Here is a 26,740-nt window from a genome sequence, read left to right as displayed (position 1 = left end):
GCAAAAAAGAGCGAGGATCGAAAGTCGGACCGATGGAATAAACATTGAATGCAAAAATATATATCTGATACCACGAAAAATCACGAATTAGCATATATGCCGAACACTTATTTTTTGGGTCATCAATAACTCCAAATCAGTACACTCGTGATATGTTTACCCCCAGTTAACTTCTCTCAGGTTTTATCGTGAAATTACCGAATAAAATGACACAAATGGCAAGTCCACGTAGAAATCCGTATCAGTTTTGGACAAATTTATCACGGGTGTATCGATTTGGGTTTTTTGATAACCAAAAAATTGTTTTGGAGTAAATTTGTTACGTGTATAGTAATTTAGAATTTTTGGTGACCAAAAAATTGGTTTTGGATAAATTTATTACGGAAGTACTAGTTTAAGGCTTTTCGAGGTATTAATCCAAAAAAATAATACCACCAAAATTTTAATTTTTTTAATATAGGCCACTAGTATCCTCAACCGTACCATTGACCCAAAAGTACTTTTCATTAGACTTTCGTTCATATAACTTCAAAGTGATAACGTTCTTGTGAGCCCATACAACACCTGATGAGCCGGAACACGAGGTCAACCTTATTTTCAGGGATCATATGTCGAATTGTGTCGTCCTGATCAAGCGTTAGCTCGGTCATTCTCTCAAACAAGACATATAGATCAATTCCGCACAATAATTAATTTTGGTCCGATATTGCCAATCATTAGAAAAGCAGTATTAGCTCTCGACTAGTTTGTGCACGGGAGGATTAATCTAAGATGATAATCATTCACCCCTAGATTCCTAACACAAACAACCCGAGGCCATTCCCACGACCAGTTGTATCAACTCTCCTAAATCTCCCACTCTTCACCTCAACGCCACAAAGCCCAACCTTTCAATCCATATGGGTATGGGAGAAATTTTTTTTTTTTGGTCTGTTGTATGGGAGAAATTAAACCGTGACATTCTCTCCCACCCAATTTCTACAAGATCTTGCTTCCTTGCTTTCTTCAGACATTACCGCCACTCCGCTTTCCCGGGACTTACGTGAATAACAATCGCCCGCCCAATAGAACAAGCTCTTACACTCCAATGGTTGCTTCCCCCGATCAGAGTTGTTCGTGAATCTCTAATTACTTGTGCTCTCCCTGGCAAATGCGGCGCCCTAAGCTGACTGTGCACCTACGGTAGCATCTTTTTTTCACCTACTAGACTTCTCTTGATTTTGGCAAACCAATGGAAGTTTCTTCACTTGTTGGAAATGTGGCAAAAAATCTCTCCTTGGCACCCATCCCTAAGCTTTAGGGAACCTGCTCTAGCACCATTTATTGCAGGCCAAAAGCTTCATGGCTCAGGAAGAGCCCGTGTAGCACTTGATGAACCGAAACACCAGGCCTTCCCTTAATACATGGTTCCTAAGGACAGTATAATGAATTGCATTCTCTAAACCAAACAAACCACATCCCCGTTAACTCAGCTTGAGCGAGACATACGAATCACTTCTACGTGACAACTTGTTGGGGGAATTTGATTGTTGGTGAAGATAGAGCAATAGTTATAGATCTTGGATGCTTTGATGCCCGAAGACGATAATTGTCCTTAAGGTATTATTTACCCCAACTATTCTTGCTTTTGGGGTTTGACCAAATATACCTCAAGAAATATACTCAAAAGTCGTAGAGAAACTAGCTCAACAATCACTCAATTTTTACCTTACCCTTACCAAAAAAAAAAAAACAATCACTCAATTTCTCTCTTGGAATTTCACATTGTGTGTATATAAAAGAAGAAGAGAGAGTTACGAAGAAAAAATTGTTTTTGAATGCACCAATCAACACATCTCTTGATAATAGGTACTTCATCCCCACAATCACTATTTTTTATGATGAACCATCACCACTTTTCATCACGAAGAGTCACCTCTTTTCATCACCAAAGTCACCTCTTTTCATGATATAATCCCCCTTCTTAGTTTATTCTATGTACTAATTTACATAAATTCATACATCCAAGAAGGTATCTATTAAGATTTGAACTTTTAATTAGTGTAAACAATTCCATTAACGAAATCAATGGTAAATAAAACTTTGAACCATGATTCCATTTGTTAATCGAATTATCACACATGTGAATTTGCACACATTCAATTAGAAATTTCCCATGCCTTAACACTTTTATAATCTTGTGCTCCCTCCTGCATTCGTGAATTTTTACAAAAGTTCATTCGACTTTGGTTAGATAACGCACCACTTCTTATATTCATATAGGTGAAGTTCCTAATTAATTACCTTAGCATTGCCTTGCTAAAACCTTGAACTTCATTATGAGTGATTTCTTACACTCATCCTCTTAACTTTTTATGAATGCTAACCTTGTGCCCCGGTACTCGATCACCGTTAAGATATAATAGTTTGTTGTTACCCATTGAACTTTAACAATTTCGTTGGAATTATAAAGTTGGGTTTCCACTATGCTTGACTATTATCAATTGGTCTTTAACCCATTCCTGTGGCAGTAATTGTTAAACCTCTCAAGAGTCCCCTAGTGAATGGATTAGCCAAGTTATTATTTGTCTGAGCATAAATTATTGAAATAATTTCATCAGTAATTAATTGTCAAACATACTCATGTTGTAAACTAATATTTCTAGATTTTTCATTGTATATTTTATTGTATGTTCTCAACATAGTTGCCTCACTATCACAACGTAAAGATATAGTTGATATCAGTCGTGGCCATAACTCTGTATCCAATAGCAAATTTTCCAGCCATTCAGCCTCTTTACGAACCACCAACGGTGATATAAATTCAGATTCCATCGTTGAATGAGCTATAAATGTTTGCTTCTTTGATGCCCAACAGACTGCACCATTTGCAAGCTTAGAAACCAATCCATATATCAACTTGTTATCAATTGTGCTAGTTATCCAACTAGCATATGAATATCCTTCTAATACTGTTGATTGTCTTCCATAAAAAAAAACCATAATGTATTATTTTCTTTAAGTAACCAAGAATTCTACTCATGGCCTTCCAATGGACAGTACCAAGTTTACCAGCAAATTTGGAAAATTCACACACAATAAAGGCTATATCTAGTCTAGCGCAATGCATAGCAAATACCAAACTTTCAATTGCACTAGCATATTCTAATTGTGCTTAAGGTTGTCCAATATCATCCATCAATTTAATTGACACATCATATGGTATGTTTGACTCTTTAATTCTCAAATGCTAATATTTTTGAATATTTTTCTTCACATACTGCCCTTAGCTTAAAGAATAACTCTCACTATTTTTAATCACTTTAATAGCTAAAATTGTATCAACTTCTCCCAAATCTTTTATTTTAACTGAGAAGATAGAAACTTTTTAAGTTCATCTATGCCATACATATTTTACCAACAATCAACATATCATCTACATATGAGTAGATTATAACTCCATACTATTTGATAAATTTTGAGTAAATGCACTTATCAACATTGTTATGCTACCCACCCATCGGTGGCCGCGTTGGTTTGCGCTCAGTTCCTTTCACGAGAGGTCCTGGGTTCAAACTCGCCCATCGGTGATTTAAGTGGGGGGTCGTGGCGGTGGGATACTGCGCTAGCCCCCTCGAGGACTAGTCGGGCATCACCGCTGGTTTGAGCCCTAGCTCGCCGGCCGCGCGGACACCTCGATTATAAAAAAAAAAAAACATTGTTATGCTTAAATCAATGTGATCATATTACCGAATCAAATTTTCTCGTGCCTTAGTTTCGGTGCTTTCTTTGTATCTGTTCATGTTATAATTCTCAACAAAATGCACTCTATTTACAACTTCTTTGACATAATTAGCCTCATAATTAGCCTCACGATTCTGATGACCTTGCTCAATTTAAATTTGTTTTAACTTATCCACAATCAGATTCTCGATCGTGTGAAGAAGTTTCTTTCAGTATGCTCAATTCATAAAAAATGAGAAAATAAATTGTGATTGGTGGGGTTCTGAAGAGTTAGGTTCACTTTCGGGAAGTCGCAACGCCCACCTAATCCAACTAGCTATGCACCTAATACCATTCATGTGGAAGAGCAGGAAAATTGTACTTCTCGATTTTTTAAGCAGCCCCTTACTACTATGTTGTGTGACAAGTAACATATCTCTTTCTTTTGGATAATAAGAGGTATCCAAACCTATGATTGGACTAATTCCCACAAATATGTATAAATGGTCCTGTTTACAAGGCTCCACAGGAAGTCAAATCGCCCCGATGCATCCTCGAAAGAGAGATGTCTTGAACTACTAGACGACGGGGGCATATATGTCTGATCGCCAATATATTATATTATATTATATTATATTATGCTCACGGGGTGGTACGAATAGTTCTTTGAAATTGTCAATATGATGGAATGATCTGACTAAGCCTGAAAGATATTTTCTGTCTTCCAAAATTCCACAGCTGGCAACCTTAACACTTAGAGTTAACCAGAGCCATCATCGGAAAATTATCCAAAAAATCTTATACTTAATGTATAGCGGCTAATTCAATTCTAACCTTTTAATTAAATCAATTTAATCTTAAATCTTTTGACAATATGCTAATTCAATCCTAAATTATCATTTGTTAAACCTTTTGAGAATTTGTCAATTTAATCTTAAATATTTTAAAGAATTACTAATATAGTTCTTTTGTTAATTTTAGCAGGAAAACACTAACGTGGCGATCCAGTTAGTGTCGGCCGTGACGTAGACAATAATATAATTGTTTTATTGATTTTTTATTTTTTCATCTTTTTGGTTCATAAGGCCGGCGCCCACTGGCCAAGGGCTTGCAACACCTGCTAGCCCCTAGGTGGTCGCGAAGCCCACGTCAGTTGTGGGCGGCCTCGCTAGGTCTGGCCTACTGTGGCTGGCAAGGGAATCGTGGCCTCATAGGCCACATTAAGGGCAAGCGAGGGCCTGCCATGAGGGCTCGTGATGCCTTTGTTGGCCGCAATGAGGGCAAGTGAGCCCTTGCCAGATCTAGCGAGGGCTGCGACCCTTGCATGCGGTCGACGAGGGCTATGGGTACATTGCCTAGGGGCTGGTGGGGGTTGCCGACCCTTGGCCGCCGGCCCTTTGAACAAAAAAAAAATGAAGAAATATAATAAAATACAAAATCAATAAAATTTAATTAAAAAAATCGAACAAAACATATTTTTTTTTTTACATGTTATCACCCACCGTGCCACGTAGGACAGTTGACGCTGATTGAACTGTCACGTTAGTAATATCCGACCAATAGTAATTGAAGAACTACATCAGTAATTCGTTAAAAGGTTTGATGACTAAATTAGTAAATTCTCAAAAGGTTAGGACTAAATTGACACAAATAAAATGCTTAGGACTAAATTGTCAAAAAGTTTAGGACTAAACTGATATAATTAAAAAATTTATGACTGAATTAGTTATCGTATAATAGATTTAGGATTTTTTGGACAATTTTCTCTCACCATTCGAACAAAGAAATATCAGAACTGACCACTTAAACAACTTTGTGGAAGTGAGAAGTCATATGGCTAGAGAAGAAGTCGATGTAAGTGAGGAGGGAGAAATTATATATGACATTCGAAAGAGAGTGCCGTCCAAATTCTTGAATTCGCTCAAGATTATCAACCATCAAACATCGTAGTCTTTGAAGATTAAGGCTCCGTTCGCTTCACGAAAAATGTGACGTTTTTAGAAAATAATTTTTAAGAAGCCATTTTTCAGGGAAATGAATATTTTCTGGTGTTCGGTTGAAACTGAGAATGAACTAGAAAATATTTTCCGTCGTTCGGTATTCGATTTGATTTTTTAGGGAAAATTACCAAAAAATTCGAATTTTTTAATTTTTTATAGTTATTTTAACTTTTAAATTACTTCTTTTATTCTTTTTCTTTTTTTTCCTTTTCTTTATTTTTTTTCTTCTTCCTTGGTCGTTGGCCACGACAATGGCCAGCAAGCAAGAGCCTTGCCCGAGGTCGCTAGATGTTGGCAAGGCTCTAGTGACCTTGAGCTAGGCTCGAGCCTCACCCAGCTCACCATATTAGGCAAGGTGAAGCTTCGCCACAGGCCGGTGAGGCTCGTAGCCGAAATTTGGGGAGCTCGAGCTTGCCTGTGGCCGGTCGCCGGCGGCTGCCGTGGTTGGCAACTGGCCGAGGAAGAATAAAAAGAAAAGAAAAGAAAATGAAATAATGAAAAAATTTTAAAAACTCGAATTTTTAATAAAAAGAAAAGAAAATATAAAAGGAAAATGTGTTATTAGAAAGTGTGATAAAAGAAGATCCGGAAAATGTTTTCCGCTTTCTAAAAAGGGGAAAACATTTTCCCCACTTTTGAAGGTGTTTTTTCTATTGTTAGAAAATATTTTTCATGACTAGTTTATTTTCCGGCAAACGAATACCAGAAAATCTGAAAAAAAATGTTTTTTCAGAATTTTTTTGGTGAAATAAACGGAGCCTAAATGACATTTTCCTCATTTTTCCCATTGTGCACAAAAAATATGACGCTATTGCTCATCTCATATAATCGGATTGGATCGTAGACATGAAACTTGGGGTCGCATGTCATTATTCCTGACCGATTAATGTTAATCGTCGCGGAATCATGGCATGAAAATCAAGTCATGATTTGGCCAATCTTTTCTCTTGATCTCTCTAATAGATACGTAGCACGATCACATTAAATCGACTATCCCGGTCGCAAATGACCATGGCGGTGATTGATTTCAGACACCATGTTTCGGCAAAGCTTCAAAAATAGTTGAAGTGACAACGGCCATTGATTTTGACAATGGCGACGATTGATTTTGCGGATGGCCTGAAAATTTAGGATAGAGCAAAAGATGTTAACGAATTTTGGTTAAAGGAGAGGTCAAGGGCAAACCTAGGCCCCTCTCGCAGCGAAATTCTCTCCAACCAATAACAAGCACATAACCGATTTAGCACCATAAATAAATCACTCGAAACTCGTCAAGCCTCAAAGCAAAATGAAGTTAGATTTCTCTTTTTAACTTGTTTATTTTTTCCCAAAAGGAGAGACAAAACTTGCAAAGGTCGTGCCAAATTCCTCTACTCATTGTTGCTTAGCTCCAACATCAACATGGCATTGCCTTTGAAAGCCCTCTTTGCCTCATTGCTTGCCATTGCCTCGGCGTTGCCCAATCTTCACGTTGCGAATGCCGCAGTCGCTCATGGTCATCATCCTCATCGTTCCTCCTCGTGGCGACATGCCGCGCACCATGTGGTCGGAAACAGAGGACCTAACCACCATCGCTGGCCGGCTCATGTCCATCCCGTAAACCACCGCAAGCGGTTGTCTCTCGCTAAGCATCACCGGCCGAGGTTCGCGCCAGGCCCTTGGAAGCAGGCTCATGCCACCTTTTATGAGGGTGGCTCCGGTACATTCGGTACGTCTTTTCTTTTTCCCTTTGTTTTATTTTGGTTGTAAATCAGCAAAGATAGAGCGTAATCACAAAAAGTCAGTGATGTGTTTTATGACAAGCATCGGTTTGATTGTTTCATAAGCATGTTGCTTGGTTTTTAAAGGAACTAGGAAATACACACAACAATCAGATAGATTAACCAAGATTCGACTTGTTGCGTAGGATGACATGCATAACCATGATCGATGTTGGCTCAGCTAAGAGAGCAATGGGTAGTTTTAGGATTTGTGTGCACCACGACCGGATCAGATACTAAGTAGATACATTCCAACACAACGAAAACCATTTGCAAATAAGCGGGCGTTGATTCTAGCAAATTTTGTTAGCTGATCCGGAAAGAACTTGCATGTTTGGGCCCTTACGTTGTGTAACTATCACGACAATTCAGAGGAGAGGCGACTTTACACGACTAGTTACGGAACCGAGTTGTTATCGCATATTCAGTGTTTGATTGCTATTGACAATTGCAACGAACTGTTCTGCAATTTGTAGGGGGAGCCTGCGGTTATCAAGACGTGGTGCAGCAAGGCTACGGCTATCAGACGGCGGCGCTGAGCACGGCACTGTTCAATAATGGGCAGACATGTGGGGCGTGCTACGAGATAAAGTGCGTCGACGACCCTCAGTGGTGCCAGCTTGGCCAGCCTTCTCTCATCATCACGGCCACCAACCTCTGCCCTCCCAATTACTACCAGTCCGGTGACAACGGTGGATGGTGCAACCCGCCCCGTGAGCACTTTGACATCGCCAAGCCCGTTTTCACTAAGCTGGCCAAGGACTACGCTGCTGGCATTGTCCCGGTTCAGTACCGCAGGTCTCGCTCTGAACTCCACCCTTTTTCATCTTAAGCGCATCCACTCATCAAATTTGACTACAGAAGGGTGGACGCATGACGGAATCAATAGGGTCTCACGAGTTAAATGTGTTGCAGGGTTCCGTGCCAGAAGCAAGGAGGGGTCCGATTCACCATAACTGGGAACCCGTATTTCAACCAAGTTTTGGTCTGGAATGTGGGCGGAGCTGGCGACGTCGTGAGCGTACAGGTGAAGAGCAACAAGCTGCCGTGGACTACGATGCAGCGCATATGGGGCCAGAAATGGGAGACCAATGCCATGTTGGTCGGGCAGTCCCTCACCTTCCGGGTTAGAGCAAGCGACGGGCGATTCACAACTGCCTGGCACGTCGCCCCAAGCAACTGGCAATTCGGTCAGACCTTTGAGGGCAAGAACTACAGGTGAAGACGGATATATTACATACAACATCGTCGCCTCCTTTTAACCTTCTCATAGCTTCATAATACGCTCAATGTTCGTCAATAAGTGAAGATCGTTTGTCTCTTCGAATTTGCTGGCCTGGAGAGGTTTGCAACGAAGACACGACTCACAGCATTGTAGTGCAAGTTTCAGCACATGTAGATCTAATGTGTCTATGACAATACACTAGATTCATTGATTACCCAACAATATTTGATACTAAGGAAGATATATGCGATTGATCATATTGATTGCAAAATAGGGGATAAATTGCTTAAGTATGGAAAATAGCGAAATCTCAACGCACATCTTACATCCACATTGAGTGGAATTCTAATCACATCCACTTCACCAATACATGATCGTAATTAAACTATAGGTTACCAAAATGTCCAAACAATTAAGCATGGGAATGTAAAGTTCAATTGCCAAAAAGCAGGAAGAGAGATTATCATTTGCTATTTCACAACATTCTATACACTCAACATCCGCCAAAACTGATATCTATAACTCCCTTTTACCATAATTAGATGACGAGTGCTACGATGGTTACATTGTGGCAAAAAATTCCCGGATTCGTCAACTGGCAAATCCTCGTTACTGAGACCTCATGGCATGCCTTATGGCCAGGCATGCATGCTATTGGATTTCTTCTGTTTCTTCTTCCTGCGCTTCACTTCTCTTGGGTCTGTCCTTTCTTCCAGTCGTTCGGAAAGTTGCGAGCGAATTTCCAGCAACTTCGCTTTGGCATCTTGAAAGAGTGCATCCGACCTTAAGGCCATCAGTTGCTGAAACATCACATAAATGATGTGAACTACAGATTCAGCTCAATTTTAAGGCTTTTCTAAGGAAATGAATAATTTTTTTACCTTAAGATGGTCCATTGCTGCAAGATTAAATCCAATCGTGTCTTTACATTCCTGATAAAATTCCAATTACATCTTCTGTCAGCAAATCAAATTGCTCAAGTAAACTGTTTTAACACAATAAGACATCAATTTTCTTTTCTGCTAAGCAGTCCAATCTCCTGTTTGTCAAAGCCAACTGGGATTATAATCTTCACTTTGTTGGTAAAGGTAATCCACATTAAAATGCTGACTTGATCTAGTAATAAATGGACCCAAAAGTTCAATGATAAAGCTAAGCCCTGCACTGAATGAAGGCCAATAACCAGGATCCTCGCAACAAAAAAGTAATCCAGCATTTAACCTGGGAAATTTTTCAAGTTCCTGAAAGTTCATGACAGTTCATGATAGCAGCATCAACTAGAGTGGATGCAGTGTTCTCCCTTCTCAGCACAAATATCTATATCGACTCATAATTCAGGCATGGCATTGTAGAATAACACCAACAGAGCTGCATGGTAGGATTACCTTGACTTTCTTGTGAAGAATGTCCTTTAGTGTAGTCAACAAAGGCCTGGCAGCTGGGGTTGAAACCAACTGATTGTAATGTGTCTGTAGAAGCACTGTAGCAACCCTTGAAACAAGCTCAACCTGACAAGCAGAAGGAAAAACTATGGGAAACCGGGTATGCATTCCACATCATGAGCATAAATCAGTGACGTGTTTCCTAGCAAACATATCAGAATATGAGGCATAATCCAGATCGATTAACCATTAACGCAGTATAGTAAAGATGGAGAAAATTCAATAGAACTAAGCAGGAAAACATTTCAAATTACTCTAGCAGCTGTTGAAAATTAATCACGTGTCATAAGATGTCAATAAAAACCTACTGGGATCAGCCTTTTGTGGGGTTTTTTGGTCTTAACTGTGTCTCTCGCTTTCAACTTTAGCTGTCATTTTGGCTTAATCTTTTTGGGTGTGCGATGGGCATGGAGTCGTAAAACTTTCTTTTTAGTTCAGTATTTGGCACCATGAAATGCTAGTCAGTGCCGCAACTGATGTCAGGTCGAGGACTCTACGTCAACGAACTAAACCATTTCCATTTCCCAGAAATACAATAAAATTACAGAAGGAGCTCTCTTTTATTCTATCGGAACATCAACAGTAACCTGACATTACTTTGACTGTCATTTAATATTTTTGTACTGTCAATTATGATTATAGCCGAATTACCTTTTGCTTCTATTGTTGAGTTGTCTATGTTTAGGATACATCATGTTCTGTATTCTTGTCAGTTGAGGGATTACCCATTATAAATTCTATAGGACCAGAAGGATTAGATGACAACGCAGATATCAACCTATTACACATTGATCTACGTCCCCAGAGGAACATGAATTTATTCATATTAGAGATCACCAAACAGAAAACAAGTGTGTTATCGGAGGAGGCCCACATGGAAACATAGTAGCAAAGGCAGGTCTTTAGCATGGTGACCATTCATGTTGCTTTAAGAGCACTTGCATCTCACCAACCAGCAACAAATAAAGAAAATCGATAGGTAACATCATTAAGGCAAACCATCTCGCCATAATCAGCACACCCCGTGCAGAATGATTAAGTCACCCCGCCCTCTTCTCTCTCTCTCTTCTCTAAAAGAAGAAGAAAAGGAGGGATGATTAAGTTACCCCTCCCTCTACCAAATGCTTTAACATATACTACAAACAAAAAAGTCCTCGTATCCAATTTGTTCCTCCTTCCCTTACTCTGTAGTGAAAAAGAACAGAATAGAAACAATCTTGCATTCTGAACATATACCACGGATAATAAAGTTTGCATACAAGTTGGCAAGCATATACCAACCTTATCAGGGTATGTTGTCCAATCCTTCAGGTAAGATAGGAGCTTCAAAGCATCTGAGAAAGGTAAAGCCTGTGATGGAAGCAAAAAATCTAATCATGCTTTCTGGTTAATATTCAAAATGGAAAAGAGAAACTTAGCCACATAACAGAGCTTGATCAGATAAAGCTCAAATTGGAGTCCAGCAATCCTATAGGTTTAGCACCTGTTTGGATTGACTTTTACTTTTTCCTTTTTGCTTAATCTAAATCTCATCATGCACTTTCTTTTTTTTCTTTTTTACCTTAACTTCTTCAAACTTTCACAACACTCAAGTATTGAACATAGATTCACATATAATATTTTCATAAACTTCTGAAAATAGAATAATGTTTAAAAATTTGCGGAAAAGCAAGTTTTTGCTTTTATTTAAGTCCAAACAAATGGGCCCGTATGTTCTTGTTTGTCACAGGAAAGCTGAAAAGAATGTTTTTAAAGCCTAACCAGTGTAAAATCAGGTTAAAGAGGTTGGCGGTTTAAACCTTTTTCCTTTTTGCCCAATCAAGATATGACAGTCAGATATTTAAATGATATAAAATTTCTTGTGACAAATGGTACTGCATAACAATAACAGGGTGCGCACGACAATTTGAGATTAAGAGGTCTGGGTTTACTTCCCCAAGCCCTCAATGTTCTCATTGTAAAGATTTCAGTTCAATTTTAGCATCTGAATATATATCTTGCCATTGCATCAAAGATGGCTATCTCTGCCTGAGTGGCAGGGACCTCACATCCAGGAGTCATGGGATCAATTCCCATTGTCAGCTGTTGGACTTTTTTAAGCATGGCAACTAAGGAAATCATCGAAATCTGTTGATCTCTTCAGTGGTTGAACTTGGTCAACCTAGATTGAGCCAATTTGACACTGGCCATTTATAAGGGGACAACCAAGTTCTCAAGACTGCGAAGATTTATCTTCAAATAACCCAGTTCAATAGAGCCGACTATGAAAAGTCCATCCCAAGCAAGTCATACTAGTAGGTATACCAATAATTTATTTCAACAACCATAAATCACATTATGCTTACAAAGATATGTCAAACAACAAATACAGAACAGGTAAATTCAATGGATCACAGAGCATATGTATACATGCATAACTTCCAACATTCATTAAACATGACATACAATGTAGACTTCTTTTGACACACAGGCCTCCTTACGTCATGCATGTATTTTTTCTTTTCACTTTTGATGGATTGGGGCAGGCGTCAGCAATCAGGTAACAGGAGGAAATTGATGGTATTATATCTTTACAAAAATTTATAAAAGTTTCCTGTTAAAGCCTCACAAATCCCCAGTACATAAAGTAATAGATATTTAGCAGTATATAACAGTTATGAACAGCTCCATAGAAAAGACTCCTTGTAAGTTCAAGCACATGATGCTGCATACCAGTAATGTCTGCTCAAGGTCATTAGTTTGAACGTTTGAAAGAGCACGAAGAATAAAGTCAGAGGGAGAAAGCCCAAGCATCACGTAATTTGGCTGGAATTCTGCAGCCTTTCCTTTGATTTTCTCCTCCTGTCGGCACAAATTTATGTTAACACATACAAATTTAAATATATGTAAGATCAAATTTATGTCAACACATATAGATTCAAACATATGCAAGATCAACTTGCAGATCTTCAACTTCTGACCAGATCATTTTCCTTTGGATGACAATTATGTTTACACTTGATATCACAGAATCACCATCCGATATCCTCCAATGCTTGAACCATTCGCAGCATCATCAAAACTTCTTTTGACTAAGAAACAAGTTCAAGATTAATTCTGAAACTTTCGACACATAACAATCCCAGTCAAACATTATGGCTGCATTTGGTTCGGCTTTTGGGGAAAGCCTTTGCATTTTTTTTTTTCGAAATGCAAATACTGTTTGCTAAAGTGCAATTGATAAGTGCATTGGGAATCAACTTTGGTTTAAATGCTGTTTTGAAAAAACTACACTTATAAAGAACTTTAGTTATGTTATTTATATAAATAAAAAGAAAAAGAAGCTGAAGCTCTAGCAGCGCTCAAGCAAAGGGCTCGGGTGATGGCCGAAGGCCAGCGAGCCAGATTTGGCACCTGCGACCCTTGCTTGAGGTCGCATGACCTTAGGCAACCTTAGGTGGGGGCCACCGGTGCCAGATCTGGCTCGCCGGCAACGTTGCACATTGACGGTAAAAGTGGAATTTCAAAAGTTTAGCGAGGGCAAATTTGGAAGGAAAAAAAATCATTAATTTCTGAAGTAGCATTACGAAAGTCCTCAAAGCTAAAGCTGGGAAGGACTTGCATTGGGCTTAGGGACTTTGGAGGACTTTGGCTCCCAAGAAAAGCTGCCAAATAGCTGCCAAACACTTGAGCATTTACCCAAGGATCTTTAAAGACCCAAAACCCATTTTTAAAGCCAAACCAAACGTACCCTAGACACCTTAAAGCCTACATGTACTACCAAGTAACACCCAAAGTAATCAGGTCATTGATCTAATAATCATCAATATTCTCTAGTTGAGGTTGTAAGAAGCATATCAAATCACAAATAAATATCAAACTACTGGAGGTACCCAAACACGTTAGAGTCACCCCTGTTCTCACAATCAAATGAATCGCAGCATTTCATTTCTTCTTTCAACGCATAAATTATTCAGCAAAAGCATCCTGGTAGCGATTTATATTTTACACAAACATGTAGCATAAGAGACATTTGAGAAAACTAGCAAGCAGATAATTCAAATGCAAGAGTACAACAAAAGAAGTCTAATATGAAAAAGCGTAAGGGTACAGAGGAGATACCTCATGTTCGGCAATTCGTTTCAACTCCACTTCAGCTATATCCAATGCCTCAATAATCGAATCAGTTGCTGAGAGTGTCTCTTGAGTCTTCTTTCCCGCTAAGGCCACAGCACCCTCTTCTGGAATTTCTTCCTTGGGTTCATACTTGTTCCCAAATGCATTATCAAGGTCAGACTCGAACATCTCCTCCAACCTCTTCTCTTTTTCTTCCTGCAAGAATTTATTTGCACATTCGTAAAAGCATGGCAAGAAATAATGTAATTTTTGCATTAAAAGAAGATTCTGTGCTTTAGAAGCAGCTAAAAGTAATGAAAAGCACCTCAATGAAGAATTGTTCTTCCGTACGATCCCAACGGCGTATTGAACGATCATGAGATCCAGTGACCAAAAAATCACCACGGTTACTAATTGCAAGGCACCAAATATCAGCATGATGTCCCTCAAGTGTTAAAAGAAGCTCGAATTTGTCAGCATCCCAGTATTTTACAAGCCGATCTTTACCTACACTAAACACATAATGTGTGTTGCCCACAAACTGCACTGCCATGATACTGCCATTGAAATATCAGTATTAGTAGGTCCTTTTCGAACATCAGTATGAAAGTCATTTAGCAAATACACAGAACAGAACCTATCTCCGTGTGCAAAAATGGACTTATGGCGGTCACCAAAATCCAATCCCCATATCATCAGATTTTTATCTGCAGAGCCAGTTACAATTAGATCTCCATCTGATGAGATATCCAAGCATAGCACAGGAAGCCTGTGCCCATATAAGGAATGTATAAGCTTCAGAGAATCCATGAAGAAAACCTGGAAGTGGTTGACATATAGTGTCAAATGGTTATCATTGCAAAGTAGCAAAGATCTTCCAGTTTTGGAAGTCCAACAGCATGAAGATGGAAACAACCAATTGCAGAAAGATTTGATTTCATGTAACAAGGAGTTCTATGAAAATACACGAAGTACTAGAAGACAGTTCAGACAGAGAGGAAGAATTGATATAAACAAGCGAAATAATTTCAATCATACCAAACAGCTGATAACAAGACACATCAGATATAACAACGAAAACACAACCACATGAAGTTAGAAATCACCTTCACTGTGCAATCTAACAGTGCAACAGCAATTTTTTGAGCATCTGGGCTCACAGCAACCACAAGAACATCATCATTCATCTTCAGAGTTCTGACATTTGACACAGTTAGGCGCTTCGAATTCTGTTAATCAAACAGAACCAGTAAGCATAACATCACAGATTCTCAATCTCTGAACCTCTAACAAAAATGTAAGTTTCATCAATGGTCATGTAAAATCCCAAAAAAATTGATGATCATGTCATGAAACCAACAATGTTCGATAGAAATATTCCATGCAACTATATGCTTCAAAAAGAGTATGCAAAGCTGATCATTCTGGAAGTTATGTGATGGCAATGAACCTCACTCCCAATCTGTGGAACTTGGCTCTCACAAGAGCCTTTGTCAAAGAAGTCATGTGAATCTCAAATTCCAACCACTGCCAAACTCAAGACTGTAGAAAGAATCCATTGACGAAATACCATCTAGATTGTGAAGTATCTCTATACAGTAAATCGAAATAAATACAAAATTGTAGCTTTTGCATATGGGTCATCATTTTACACAGATATTAGAATCGCTACTATGAATATCAGTAACATTGCTAGAGAAACATCACTGTCATAGCAGAAAAATATTGCATATGAACTTCTTTCCAAGCACATTTTTGCAACTAAAAAAATTTCTTTTTGTGTTGCCCGAATGCACCCACTACTCTGAAATTAGTGCATGTGAAATTTCAAAGGCAGCAAATAGTAATAGTTGGCTTTACAGATGCTCATTGTGATGTCAAGGTCTTTAAAGAAGGGTCAGAAGTCAGGAAAGTTACATACTTCACCAGGTTTCTGCTTCATACCATACTCCCAGAATTTAATGTCGTGATCAGCACTGCCAGTAACAAAACCATTTTGGTTTGGTATAGCCATAATCGACCGGATAGAGCCTCCATGAGCTTCTACCACTTCCATACAAGTGCCGCTCCCAACATCAAATATTTCTATGGCTCCACCTTTTGTTCCAACAAGTGCGTACTTATTCTGAGGAACAATTAAACCACAAAGCCCATACCCGGAGTCAATTGTTCGCAAGCAGGAACCTGTACTTGGGTTCCAAATCTTTACTGAGTTGTGACTAGTAGACATAAGAAGGGTATTATCAGAACTAAGGGTGACGCTTCTGACATCAGAGCGGTGTCCTTGAAGCTCAATAGTTACCATTTTACTAGTTCCATTGGCATCAATGGAGTGAAATTCCAATAGATTATTGTTTAATGACAATGCCAGTGTGGCCAACGAATTCTTAGGAGTTACAGGACAGAAAGAAATAGAACAAATCTTTTTGCTCGCTCGAATAGTCTGAAGGAGCTTAAAAACATCAGAAACTGTCACCATGGGGTTGTGTCCTTCTCCAATACCATGACTGGAATCTCCATTTTCATTCACATCTGCCCCTTTCTTCTCCCTCTTCCTATGAAGCCTGCGTTTTGCTTTGCGCTTTGCTTCAGCTTCATCTAGTACACGGAACACCTCTACAAGTTTACCTGCCACTTGACAAGCCAGCAAATTCCCATTCTTGTTGAATCTCACTGTTGCAACTCTATCCTTGCTTTGTCGCTGAATTTCGCCAAATTGTTTCAAGACATCCCATTTGTTGTGAGAAGCTAAATCACCATTGCCCACAACCCCACTTGCATCTGTTTCAGATCTTTCATCAGATGAATCATTCTTAACAGTGTAAAATCGAACTTCTGGATCTGCAGACCCTGTGACGAGATATCTCTCTTCTGGATCAGTGTCCAGGGACCAGATTTCACTGTGATGACCACCGACAATCTGCATACAGTGCTGTGTTTCAAGATCCCACACTCTGAGATACTTGTCTTTGGAGGAACTAACAAGTTTCTTGTCAGAATCTAAGAAGACAAGGTCGGTAACCTACAGCATCAAGCCATTAAAAATAAATCACCAAGCGTTTAGATCATGAAAAATTAAAAAAAAAACTAAAATTAGAAGAAATGGATTGTTTTATCAAAATAGAAAGCACAATGAAAAAGAATAGGCAAATGGAGCCCACTGCTAACAAATTCAACACAAGGGCTAACCTGATCACGATGCCCTCGTAAGCGGTAAAGGCCAGTCTCTCCTAGCACATCCCACAATATAATGTCATTGTCTTTGCTTCCAGATGCGAGTAAAGATCCAAGCTTGCCATATCTGAGTACAGAGACAGCTCCTTTATGGCCATTCAGTGTCGTCTCGCAAGAACCTTTCTCAAAATCCCATATCCGTATGCTACCATCAGCATATCCACTTGCAATCTGCAATCATATATACATTTAACATTCTCTGACAAAGTCAGAAAACAAAAATTTACACTATTACGATGACACCTAGCAAATGGAAATACATGGGTGATGGGGATAAGTAGTCGAGGTAGATGCTATGGCTGCATCTCTGCAGTTCCTGCACCAGAGCGGCAATCGGCATGCTTAGCTCTCAGAGAAAGCTTGGAGTTGGCAAGTTAGTCCCAATGCATAGGTGGAGCAAGAACATTCTCTCTCGGAGACATCCAACAAAATTGGAACAATACGGCAAGACAATGAAAAAAAACTCACATTGAACTTCGTCATATTCGTATAGGTGGCTTCAATTAGACATTCTTATCTAATAACCACTATTAACCATTGGTTTCCTACCTTTCTTCCTGCCCTTACTAACAATCTCATAAAAACAAATTGGCAAAATTTAATCATCCATGTTTCCGACGTAGAGGAGAGCCTCCGAAGTAAACAGGACTGAGCCACAACCGGAATCTCTTCGAACAAAGAAGCTACAAAGCTATCTCAAGCTACAAACACTCCCGACCTCCTACATTAACATCGCCAAGCCGAGTTGAACTTTTCGAAAATCATTCGTTTCCCATATCCCACCAACCGAGAAGTAGCTCCGAGGAAAGCACGAAAAGAAGAAGGCGCTGCGAGAAGTGGTTCCATCGAGTTACCAGAGAGGAAGGAGAAGAGGCGATGGCGGTGACGGCGAGGGAGGGTCCGGCGGAGGAGGCGGAAGGGGCTAGGGTCTTGGCGCAGACGCCCTGTCGCACGTGCCAAACTCCGACCTTCTCGAGCGCCGGAGCGAGGAGGTGCTTGCCGGAGCTGTCGTACGCGACGTTGGACTCCACCGAGGCGATCACTCCGAAGGTCGCCGCCGGCTCGTATCTCAGGTAAGCCTTCACCATCGCATTTGGCAGTTGCGTGCACAGAGAGAGAGAGAGAGAGAGAGAGACCGTGCTTGGTGAAATTTATATAAAACCCTACATGATGTGGAGTCCGGGGTTTAACGACCGGGGAAGAGAGGAGATGACAGGTCAGCAAGTGAACAGCAGGCGCAGGGACAAGGAAGGGGGAGTAATGAAAATTGAAATATAAAAACTTAAAGGGAAAAAATTCCATAATTCCCTTAAAACCAGCCAGATTCTCGAAACGTATCGGATTGGACCTCGTTTCAAATAACTTCCCGCGAGTGATTTTGCTCCACAGTGAAATCCTAGGCACGTTGGGAGCCCAATTGTGGATCGAGATACGAACACATGCAAGTTTCAATGTGCATTTCGCGCGCATTCCAAATGACATCTGATTAGTTCGATTGAAGACTTTCGATTTAGGATTCTGACTTAGTGTTAATTCAATTTGCGGTCAACCAATTTAGGCGCTAGCTCATTTCCTTTAAACATTTGAACATGCTAATTGCGGATTCGGATCAAATCTCAAACGGGAGGATTTTGACCCTAATTGCACGCGATTCATGTACATACATGTGTCAATCCTCAAAAGCGTAAACGTCGATGAATTCCTCTTTAGAAGCTTCAATCCATGTCTTTTCGACTCCAATTCCCTTCGACAGTCCAAAATCACACACGGCTGGAATCAAAATCTAGCGCTTTGGGTCACTTAAATTTCATTCGATTCTGAAACTTTGCGTATTTAATCGGGAAATTCGAAGTGAACGTGAGGATCTACATGATGGTGGAAGTTTAAAGAAAGGCTGTGGAGGTAGCTCCAGTGGGAGAACTTGTAGCCAAGAACAAGCTCCTCCAACGCAGCGGCATCACTGATGACGAGGTGATGCTCAAGGACAGCAACGGAGAGGCCGCTGCGGGCGAGGTAGTTGGCGGAGGTGACGTCGTTGTGGCTGCGCCGATGATGAGCACGTCTCAGCGCTTGTCCTTGAGGTCGCGTGTGAGGTGGCGGCCTTACCTAGGATGGTGAAGCTCCTCCACCTCATTTTTGCGCTTACTCTCTTCCACTATTCAAGAAATAACGACACAAATGATTCATAAACTGGCTCAATTTACAATGTGATCTATGAACTTTAATTTTATTTAATGTGGTCCCAAAACTTTTAATTTGTTTAATGTAGTCCTTGGACTTTTGGTACATATTCAATTTAGTCCATTAACTGTATGAAAATGTTTAATATTATCATTTCGTTAATTCAAAAATATGAGCCAAACCGTGAAGATAGAGGGGAAAGAATTCAAGGGGAGAAAAGTAACGTGGGAGCTCCACCGTCGAAGATTAGTGCGCAAAGCACAAGCTGCTGGCGTGCCGCACCTTCATCGGCATTCCCATCCCTTCGCAATCACACCCCTCTATCTCACTGACTCTCTCTCTCTAGACTCATCAATTGATGCGGTCGGACATTCCACACCTTGAAATTGAGGCTCGCGACCTCAGATTCGAGGTTGTTGGCCTCACGGAACCTAGATCTAGCGTTGCTTGAGGCTGGGCCTCAACCTTGGCATCAGCCGCGGGGTAGGGATGGCAGCTCGACTTGATCCGGGCATTTGCCATCGAGGACAGAAGGGCCAAAGAATGAGGCTTACAATGGTGACAAGCACCGGGCGTGAGCGACAATCGTGGTGAGGCGACGGCTGCGAGGTTCAAGCGACATTGGCAATGTGGGGGGTACAGGTGGCGGCTCAACTGGACCAAGGCAGTTATCTTTAGGGAGCACAACCACCATAGCAAGGAGTGCGATTACTTCGATGGTGGTCGCCAATTCTAGATCTTGGGGGAATGCTACCAGGCCATGCCGCAGCTCGGCATGGTGGTCATGGCTATCGTCACCATGGTCTGTAGGAGGTCGCCGATGTGGTGATCCTCGAGCAACATCGCACCACTTGCTCTCATCTCTGTTTCGCTCTCTTGGTGCAGATCTAATCTCTCGACCTCCATTGAGGCGCGCAACACCTGCATGTCAGTTGCCCATGCCTGGTAAGGTGCTCACGCCGTGCTCTTTGCTTGCAACCTTGCGTTGGCTGCGCTGTAAGGAAGTTGCGCAGTGCATGGCCCGAGCAGCGAGTATTGTTCTTGCGAATATACATGCTATATCCGAATATTTATATAACACAGTATATGATATTGGAAATTCAATCATATTTTTATCCAATTCAATCGATAGAAAAGTGCTAATGACCAAACAAACCTTACAATTATCGAGTCTTGGATAGTTGCAAGGCCTCACCAGTCACCCCTTCCTTCGTGAAGATCCTTTTTGGGATATAATCCTGAGGTCCATAGGCCAAATTGGACAGTAACCGGAGATAGTTAAATATTAGATGGGACCGTTTAGGGATAAAGCCCGCGTTAATTAGAAGTCCAAGATGGTTGCATAAGCAAGGGCACATCCCTTCCCTCACGAAAGCCGTTTTCTTCTAATTCGGTACCCCATAGGCCAAATCGTTTCATTTATGCAAATATTTCACTCTCAAACAAGCAAACATCTAGGTGCGTCATCTGTCAATTCGTGATAGCTCGGTCAAACCTCGAAAGCAATAACTGACACTACGTTGACCAAACTAGGATCACTTCATAAAATCGAAAATTGCAATCTTGCGGTCTGCATAAAGAAAAGGAACGTTGTCCATTCCAGAGTCGCTAGCAAGGACCACACTTCTCTGAGGCACACATTACAATGGTATCTATGAGAGCCTGTAAACGAGTTGCCTAGATAAAAAGGAAGAGATTTGTACTCAGCTTGGTACATATCTATTGAAGAGGGATCTCATATTTAGCTGAACCACGACTGGCAGGGAAATAATTCTAGGGGCATTGGATTTTAGAAACCTAGCAATTCGATAAAGAAATTGATTTAGAATGGGATGATCCTTAATATCGTTTCATTGGTGAAAAAACCTTCACGACATAAAAGAGTATGTCTAAAGCATCTTCATGAAACTCCAATGGGGGGGGTCTAAGTTAGTAAAGAACACGTGGAACCGAAGAGCGCAGGACATCACAAAAGGGAAAATCAAAGGGTAGCCACAATCACGTTACTATAGGCTAAAATGTTATAAGGGCAAGAATAATCCCAGAAGTGCTCAGTACAAAATTAAGCTACTTTTGACCTGTGATTGTCAAAACCAAAGTAGCAAATTAACCCTGCATCTGTTGACCCGGAAAACCATGTGGAGGTGGCATTGGAGGCCGGTTCAATTGTGCGCCGGGAGTATAACTTGCTCCAGGACCAACAGGGGGTGGTGGGGGTGCCACAGGTGGAGCTCCGCCAGGAGGCATGGGCCTGGGCCCATTTGCCATTGGCGGGGGTGGTGGTGGAGCTGATCCTGGCATTGGAGGTGGTGCATTTCTCGGAGGGGCTCCTGGTGGTAATCCTTGGGGTGGAGGAGGAGCTTGAGGTGGTGGCCTCGGCGGGGCACCAGGTGCAGCAGTGCCGTTGGCTGCAGGGGGAGGTTGAGGTTTGTTTGTTTCCAGCGGCTTCGATTTGAAATACAACTGCAACTGCTCATTCATATCAGGAGAAAAAAACAATCAGCTCTCGAAGAACCAAAAGATAATAGTCATGCACGTGAAAAATCAGGTGTGAGAACAGACTAGTCACTCGAACCATACTCAAGTTACTTGGTAATTAACTTCTACCATCAATTAACAGTCTATCAGTCAGAGTCTCGCAAAAAATGAATAAATAAAGTCAAGAACAAGATTTGCCGCTCTGAATGGAGGTGTCTAGGTTGCAAAGAATTTATCTGAAGATCAACAAAAGCCCAACAAGATGTCAATTGAGGATAGGTAGACAACAAAAAGGAATGTATATTCAATTATCACATGAAGGAAAGGCTGATGGCAAGGAAGACAAATCTGTCGAGCAACACAATATTTACAACTATACTATCAAAAGTTGTTTAAACATGTATAGAGGAAGATAGGAAGGGCAAACCGTGAACATCTTTGAATCCGGATCCCAATGTGAGAAGAACTTCGGAGTTGATTTGTCAATCTCTGTGCTAGGAACCTACATTCAGATGGAATTTACTGGTGAATGTGCATGGAAATCAAAGGAAGCAAGAAAATGGACACCTTGGCGCTGCTAATATACCTTGAAAGCAATAATCTCATAAGGTTCTGCCGCAAAGAGAAGATATTGATATCTCTTATCAAAAGGTTGGATTCTCTGCATAAAAGAAGAAAAACTAATCACCTCTTTGGACAAAGAAAGCTACTCAAGTTTTACTGCAATAATTTCTTAATCTTATAGCACATGACTGGTTCTTTTAATTTCTACTACACTGTCTTTTTCCTCTCCTTTTTCTTATTTTGTTTCAGTGCATAGGGAACATGGGAAGCACCGAAATCAGCAATGTATAGCATACCTGCTCATAAGATGACATGAAACGATGTCTTGGCTTTGAAAGATCCTCTATCTCAGGATATTCAATCTGTATATCAGCAAAATGCTACTATGAGTATCAGCTACCACCAATCAACCTAACCCAAAAATAGCTACCCTAACTGATGATAAAACATAATTAAAAGTCTTGACGTTTGAAAAGAAAGAATCACCTGGAAGAGAAGGGATCTTTGCTTTGTTTCTGGATCAAATTGTTTTGTCACCCTGTACCCAGGTCTACCAATCTTAACTGCAGGCCAGAGAGACATTTAATTAGTCATCAATTATAATCTTGACAGCCCCACTACTCAGTGATTTTAAGTCCCAAGAGTAGGCAAAGAAAACTAGCAAACTAAAGCGAAAATCAGATACAAGCAACCAACTTTTCTCAGATCAAGTGAAATTGCTACTCAGCACCTGATCCTATTAACATGTTCTACCACCAACAATTCCATAACAACTCACCGATAATATAATAGAAAATCTTCAATGCCTTTGCCAAAAAATCTGGGAGATCTACTTATCACTGAACAAACACCTATCATGAACCAGCAATTAGGTAGACCAGCATTCATCTTTTCTCATCACTATCAACTTTTGTCCTCAAAGACAACTCTCTCCAATGCCCTATTTTAAAAATTTAAATTCATCCCCTAAACAACTAAGAAAAGTCCACTTCGATGTTAATTGAAGAGGTCCCAAGCTTCCTTTATTTCGCAGAAAACATAGTGTATTCTGAAAATAATATCAAGGAAAGTGATAGCATTTTCTGGCATTGGGTTGAAACTTGAAAATGAGCTGGAAATAATTCTCTGCCATTTGGAATTGAAAATTAGAAATCATTTTCTAATCATAGGCTTCGAATATGTTTGGGCCAACTAATTCTTCCACTTTTGTGGTTCAGCTTAGTAGCTTACTCCTCCTCCTATTCTATTTGATTCTATCCTCTTCCCATTCTTCTCCATCAGACACAATGAAACACAACACCTACATCTCATTCACCGCCATGATGAGAAAAGGGACACCGGTCAGATGGGGGCAAGAGGGGCAGAAAAGCTCCAGTAGCCCCTCTTTCCTCCATTTTTTTAATACTCGACGCTTTCATAGGTGAACTTTCTCGTCATCCTTTTTTAAATGTTTTCCAGTCATGAATGGTGTTGGTCATGGAGTCTGTGGTGGTGTTGATTACTTTGGCTGGGGATGGCTGTGAAGCAGGAGTGGCCGGTGGTAGCGGCGATTTGGTTCTGTTTCATAATCGATGGTGGCGGTCGATGACGATGAAAGTGGTGGTAATGCGGCGGATCTATGTTATGTAAAGGGAGGATGATGATGGTGCATGTTTGCAGAGAAGAGAAGAGAGATGATGAACTCGTCTGTGATGGTGAAAGTGAAAAATGATTTCCGAATTTTAAGATCTGAAGTCCTTTTCCTCAGTTCCGGGTGTGGCTTTTCCTCTTGATGAAGAGTATTTTACTTAGACCAACTAATTTTCCAGGATCAAACGCCATAATAAGATGAACAATTTTTTTTTTCTAATAATCATTTTCAATGAAACAAGCAGAGCCGACAAAAAAACGAAGAAAATTTTCACCTTGAGTCGATAGATAGCTGCCAATGTGATCAATATAAAAAAGCATGAAGAAATTAGACTATCCCGCGCAGTACAGTCGAATCCTCATTCAAATGTCTACCAAATATCAGCAAAAGAGATTCTCTCAGCTGCTCCAACATCAGCTACGATAGAGAGAAGGCGCCCAACAATTCGCCAACGCCCCACAACACTCCACAAAATTTCAACCATAACTCTCACTAAGCAGTACGAATAATATGAAGCTCCACACAAAATAACCAACCTAGATCCTAGAGCGGATTCCACATAAATGCCAAATCTTCGCAAGGAGAAGCGGAAGAGCATAACTCTCACCTGTCTTGCGAACGTTAACCTTTCGCTTGTTGGGCTGAGGCTGAGCAGGAGCATCCTTAGCCTCACGAGCCGCTCTCTTAGCCAAGTTGGTCTGATGCCTCTTCCCTTGCGTGTGCGCCAGGTAGTTCCCCTCGTTGTTGTGCAGGGTCAAGCACAGCTTACACTCGTAGCTGCAGAAACCCAAACAAACCACCGCCCCCCGTCAAACATCAAATTGACCCAAAACCCCAGTTCTGGAGATGGATGATTATTGCGTCCGAATCGAAGGAGCTCACCTGCCGAGGTGGTTGCGCATGAAATAGGGGTCCTTGGCGAGATCGATGGTCTCGAGGGCAAGGCGGCGGAGACGCTCGCGGCGGTCGATGGCTTCGTTCTGGGCGGAGGCGGCGCCTCCGCTTCCGGGCTTCGAACCCCATTCCCGATCCATCTTCGCGGTCGAGCCTCTCGCACTCTCTTCCCGAGGGCTTCTTCTTCCTCCTCCTCCTCCTCCTCCTCTTCTTCTTCTTCTTCTTCTTCTTCCCTCCTCTCTCTCTCTCTCTCTCTCTCTATCTATCTGGTCGGCCGAAAGCTAATCGAGTTTACTGATTGGCGTTGCCGGATGGGCTGGGCCTGTCAGGACCTAGGAGGTCCGAATTGTTTCGGGTTATCCGCTTGATTTATGTTCGGATCCGCTGGGTTTTTAGTTTCGATTTTGTCTTCTTCTTTTTTTCTTTTTTTCTGTCCTACTCTAAGGGCACGAATGACAACTTTTCTGTTTCAAAAATCAATTTCTAATTTCTCTATTTCCATTTAATTGATAAGTTTCTGATAAAAAATACGCGTTTGATAACGACACAAAATTTCTGTTCCCGAAACAAAAATCCGTTTAATAACGGCATAAAATTTCTCTCTCGGGCGATCGACGGGTGAGTGGCGAACGATAGGAGGCGGCAGCGGACGGCAGCACGGCTAATGCGGAGGACGGTGGCAAGAGGTGGCCGGCGTTAGGCAACGGCGGGAGACAGGCGACAGCCGGTGGCAAGAGGCGGATGGCCGTAGGAGGAGGGCGATGGCGGGAGGTGGTGGCCGGCAGCGCGAGGCAGGCGGGTGGCGGCCCATGGCGGTCGGCGGCTAGGGATGACAACCGGCGGATGGCCAGAGGCGGCAAACAAAAGGCGGGCGGCGGGTGGGCGATCGGTAGACCTGTTAAACGAGCGGGTCAGGTCGGGTTTGGATCGGGTCATAAATGGTCCGATCCAAATTGACCCATTAATCCGTTTATGACCCATTTTATTCGTAGTGTAAATATCCCGACCCGACCCATATTGCTAAAACACTTTTATATTTAACCTAATCTAGGAATATTTGTTTCTTATGATTTTTTTTAAAATTATACTGCTAAAATATTTTATGCAATACAAAGCTAGTGAAAATTTTTTATAATTTTTTTTAAAATTGAGTTCCGTTTGTTTTACGAAAAATACAACATTTCTAGAAAATATTTTCCATCAAATCATTATCCAAGAAAATAAAAAAATTTCTGATGTTTGGCTGAAACCTGAAAATAAAGTAGAAAATATTTTTCGATATATAAAATCTGATTTGATTTTACTTTGTGCATTCATTTTAATAATATTAATATTTTTTTATTTTTTAAATCGAATTTTTAATTATTTTTTCTTTTTTTCTTTTTCCTTTATTTTTGGCCGATCACCAGCCGCCATGGCCGGCGATTGACCACAGGCAAGGACAAGCTCTCCGGAGGCCTGCGAAGCTCATTCTCGCCGATCTGGTGAGGCTCCAGCTCGCCCGATTCCGGAGAGCCGAGCCTTGTTAGCCTCGG

The 26,740-nt window shown here is 41.0% G+C and overlaps 3 protein-coding genes across 3 annotated transcripts; 1 reads left to right on the top strand and 2 right to left on the bottom strand.

The window, feature by feature from the left end:
- Positions 1 to 6,978: 6,978 nt before the first annotated feature.
- Positions 6,979 to 8,958, top strand: LOC115691838 (expansin-A4-like). The gene is made up of 3 exons (XM_030618575.2): positions 6,979 to 7,410; positions 7,939 to 8,260; positions 8,378 to 8,958. Exons 1-3 carry the CDS (start codon positions 7,104 to 7,106, stop codon positions 8,682 to 8,684), a joined length of 936 nt encoding a protein of 311 aa, XP_030474435.1. The 5' UTR covers positions 6,979 to 7,103; the 3' UTR covers positions 8,685 to 8,958.
- Positions 8,959 to 9,046: 88 nt separating this feature from the next.
- LOC115691632 (uncharacterized) lies at positions 9,047 to 18,608 on the bottom strand. Its single transcript, XM_030618337.2, has 12 exons — positions 18,313 to 18,608; positions 17,414 to 17,629; positions 16,146 to 17,246; positions 15,331 to 15,453; positions 14,862 to 15,043; positions 14,550 to 14,781; positions 14,231 to 14,440; positions 12,842 to 12,970; positions 11,411 to 11,479; positions 10,073 to 10,195; positions 9,569 to 9,619; positions 9,047 to 9,487 (listed from the first exon to the last, which is right to left on the bottom strand). Exons 1-12 carry the CDS (start codon positions 18,544 to 18,546, stop codon positions 9,320 to 9,322), a joined length of 2,838 nt encoding a protein of 945 aa, XP_030474197.2. The 5' UTR covers positions 18,547 to 18,608; the 3' UTR covers positions 9,047 to 9,319.
- A 3,006-nt stretch (positions 18,609 to 21,614) lies between these two features.
- On the bottom strand, positions 21,615 to 25,449 carry LOC115691641 (uncharacterized). The gene is made up of 7 exons (XM_030618348.2): positions 25,194 to 25,449; positions 24,919 to 25,088; positions 23,168 to 23,244; positions 22,978 to 23,043; positions 22,704 to 22,778; positions 22,545 to 22,619; positions 21,615 to 22,108 (listed from the first exon to the last, which is right to left on the bottom strand). Exons 1-7 carry the CDS (start codon positions 25,343 to 25,345, stop codon positions 21,746 to 21,748), a joined length of 978 nt encoding a protein of 325 aa, XP_030474208.2. The 5' UTR covers positions 25,346 to 25,449; the 3' UTR covers positions 21,615 to 21,745.
- Positions 25,450 to 26,740: the final 1,291 nt, after the last annotated feature.

Source organism: Syzygium oleosum, unplaced genomic scaffold (genome assembly GCF_021117445.2).
Source record: "Syzygium oleosum isolate NSW1041296 unplaced genomic scaffold, Sole_v2.1 Sole_v2.09, whole genome shotgun sequence".
Lineage (NCBI taxonomy): Eukaryota > Viridiplantae > Streptophyta > Magnoliopsida > Myrtales > Myrtaceae > Syzygium > Syzygium oleosum.
The sequence above is the reverse complement of the archived record's forward strand: the minus strand, read 5'-3'. Positions and strand labels throughout refer to the sequence as shown.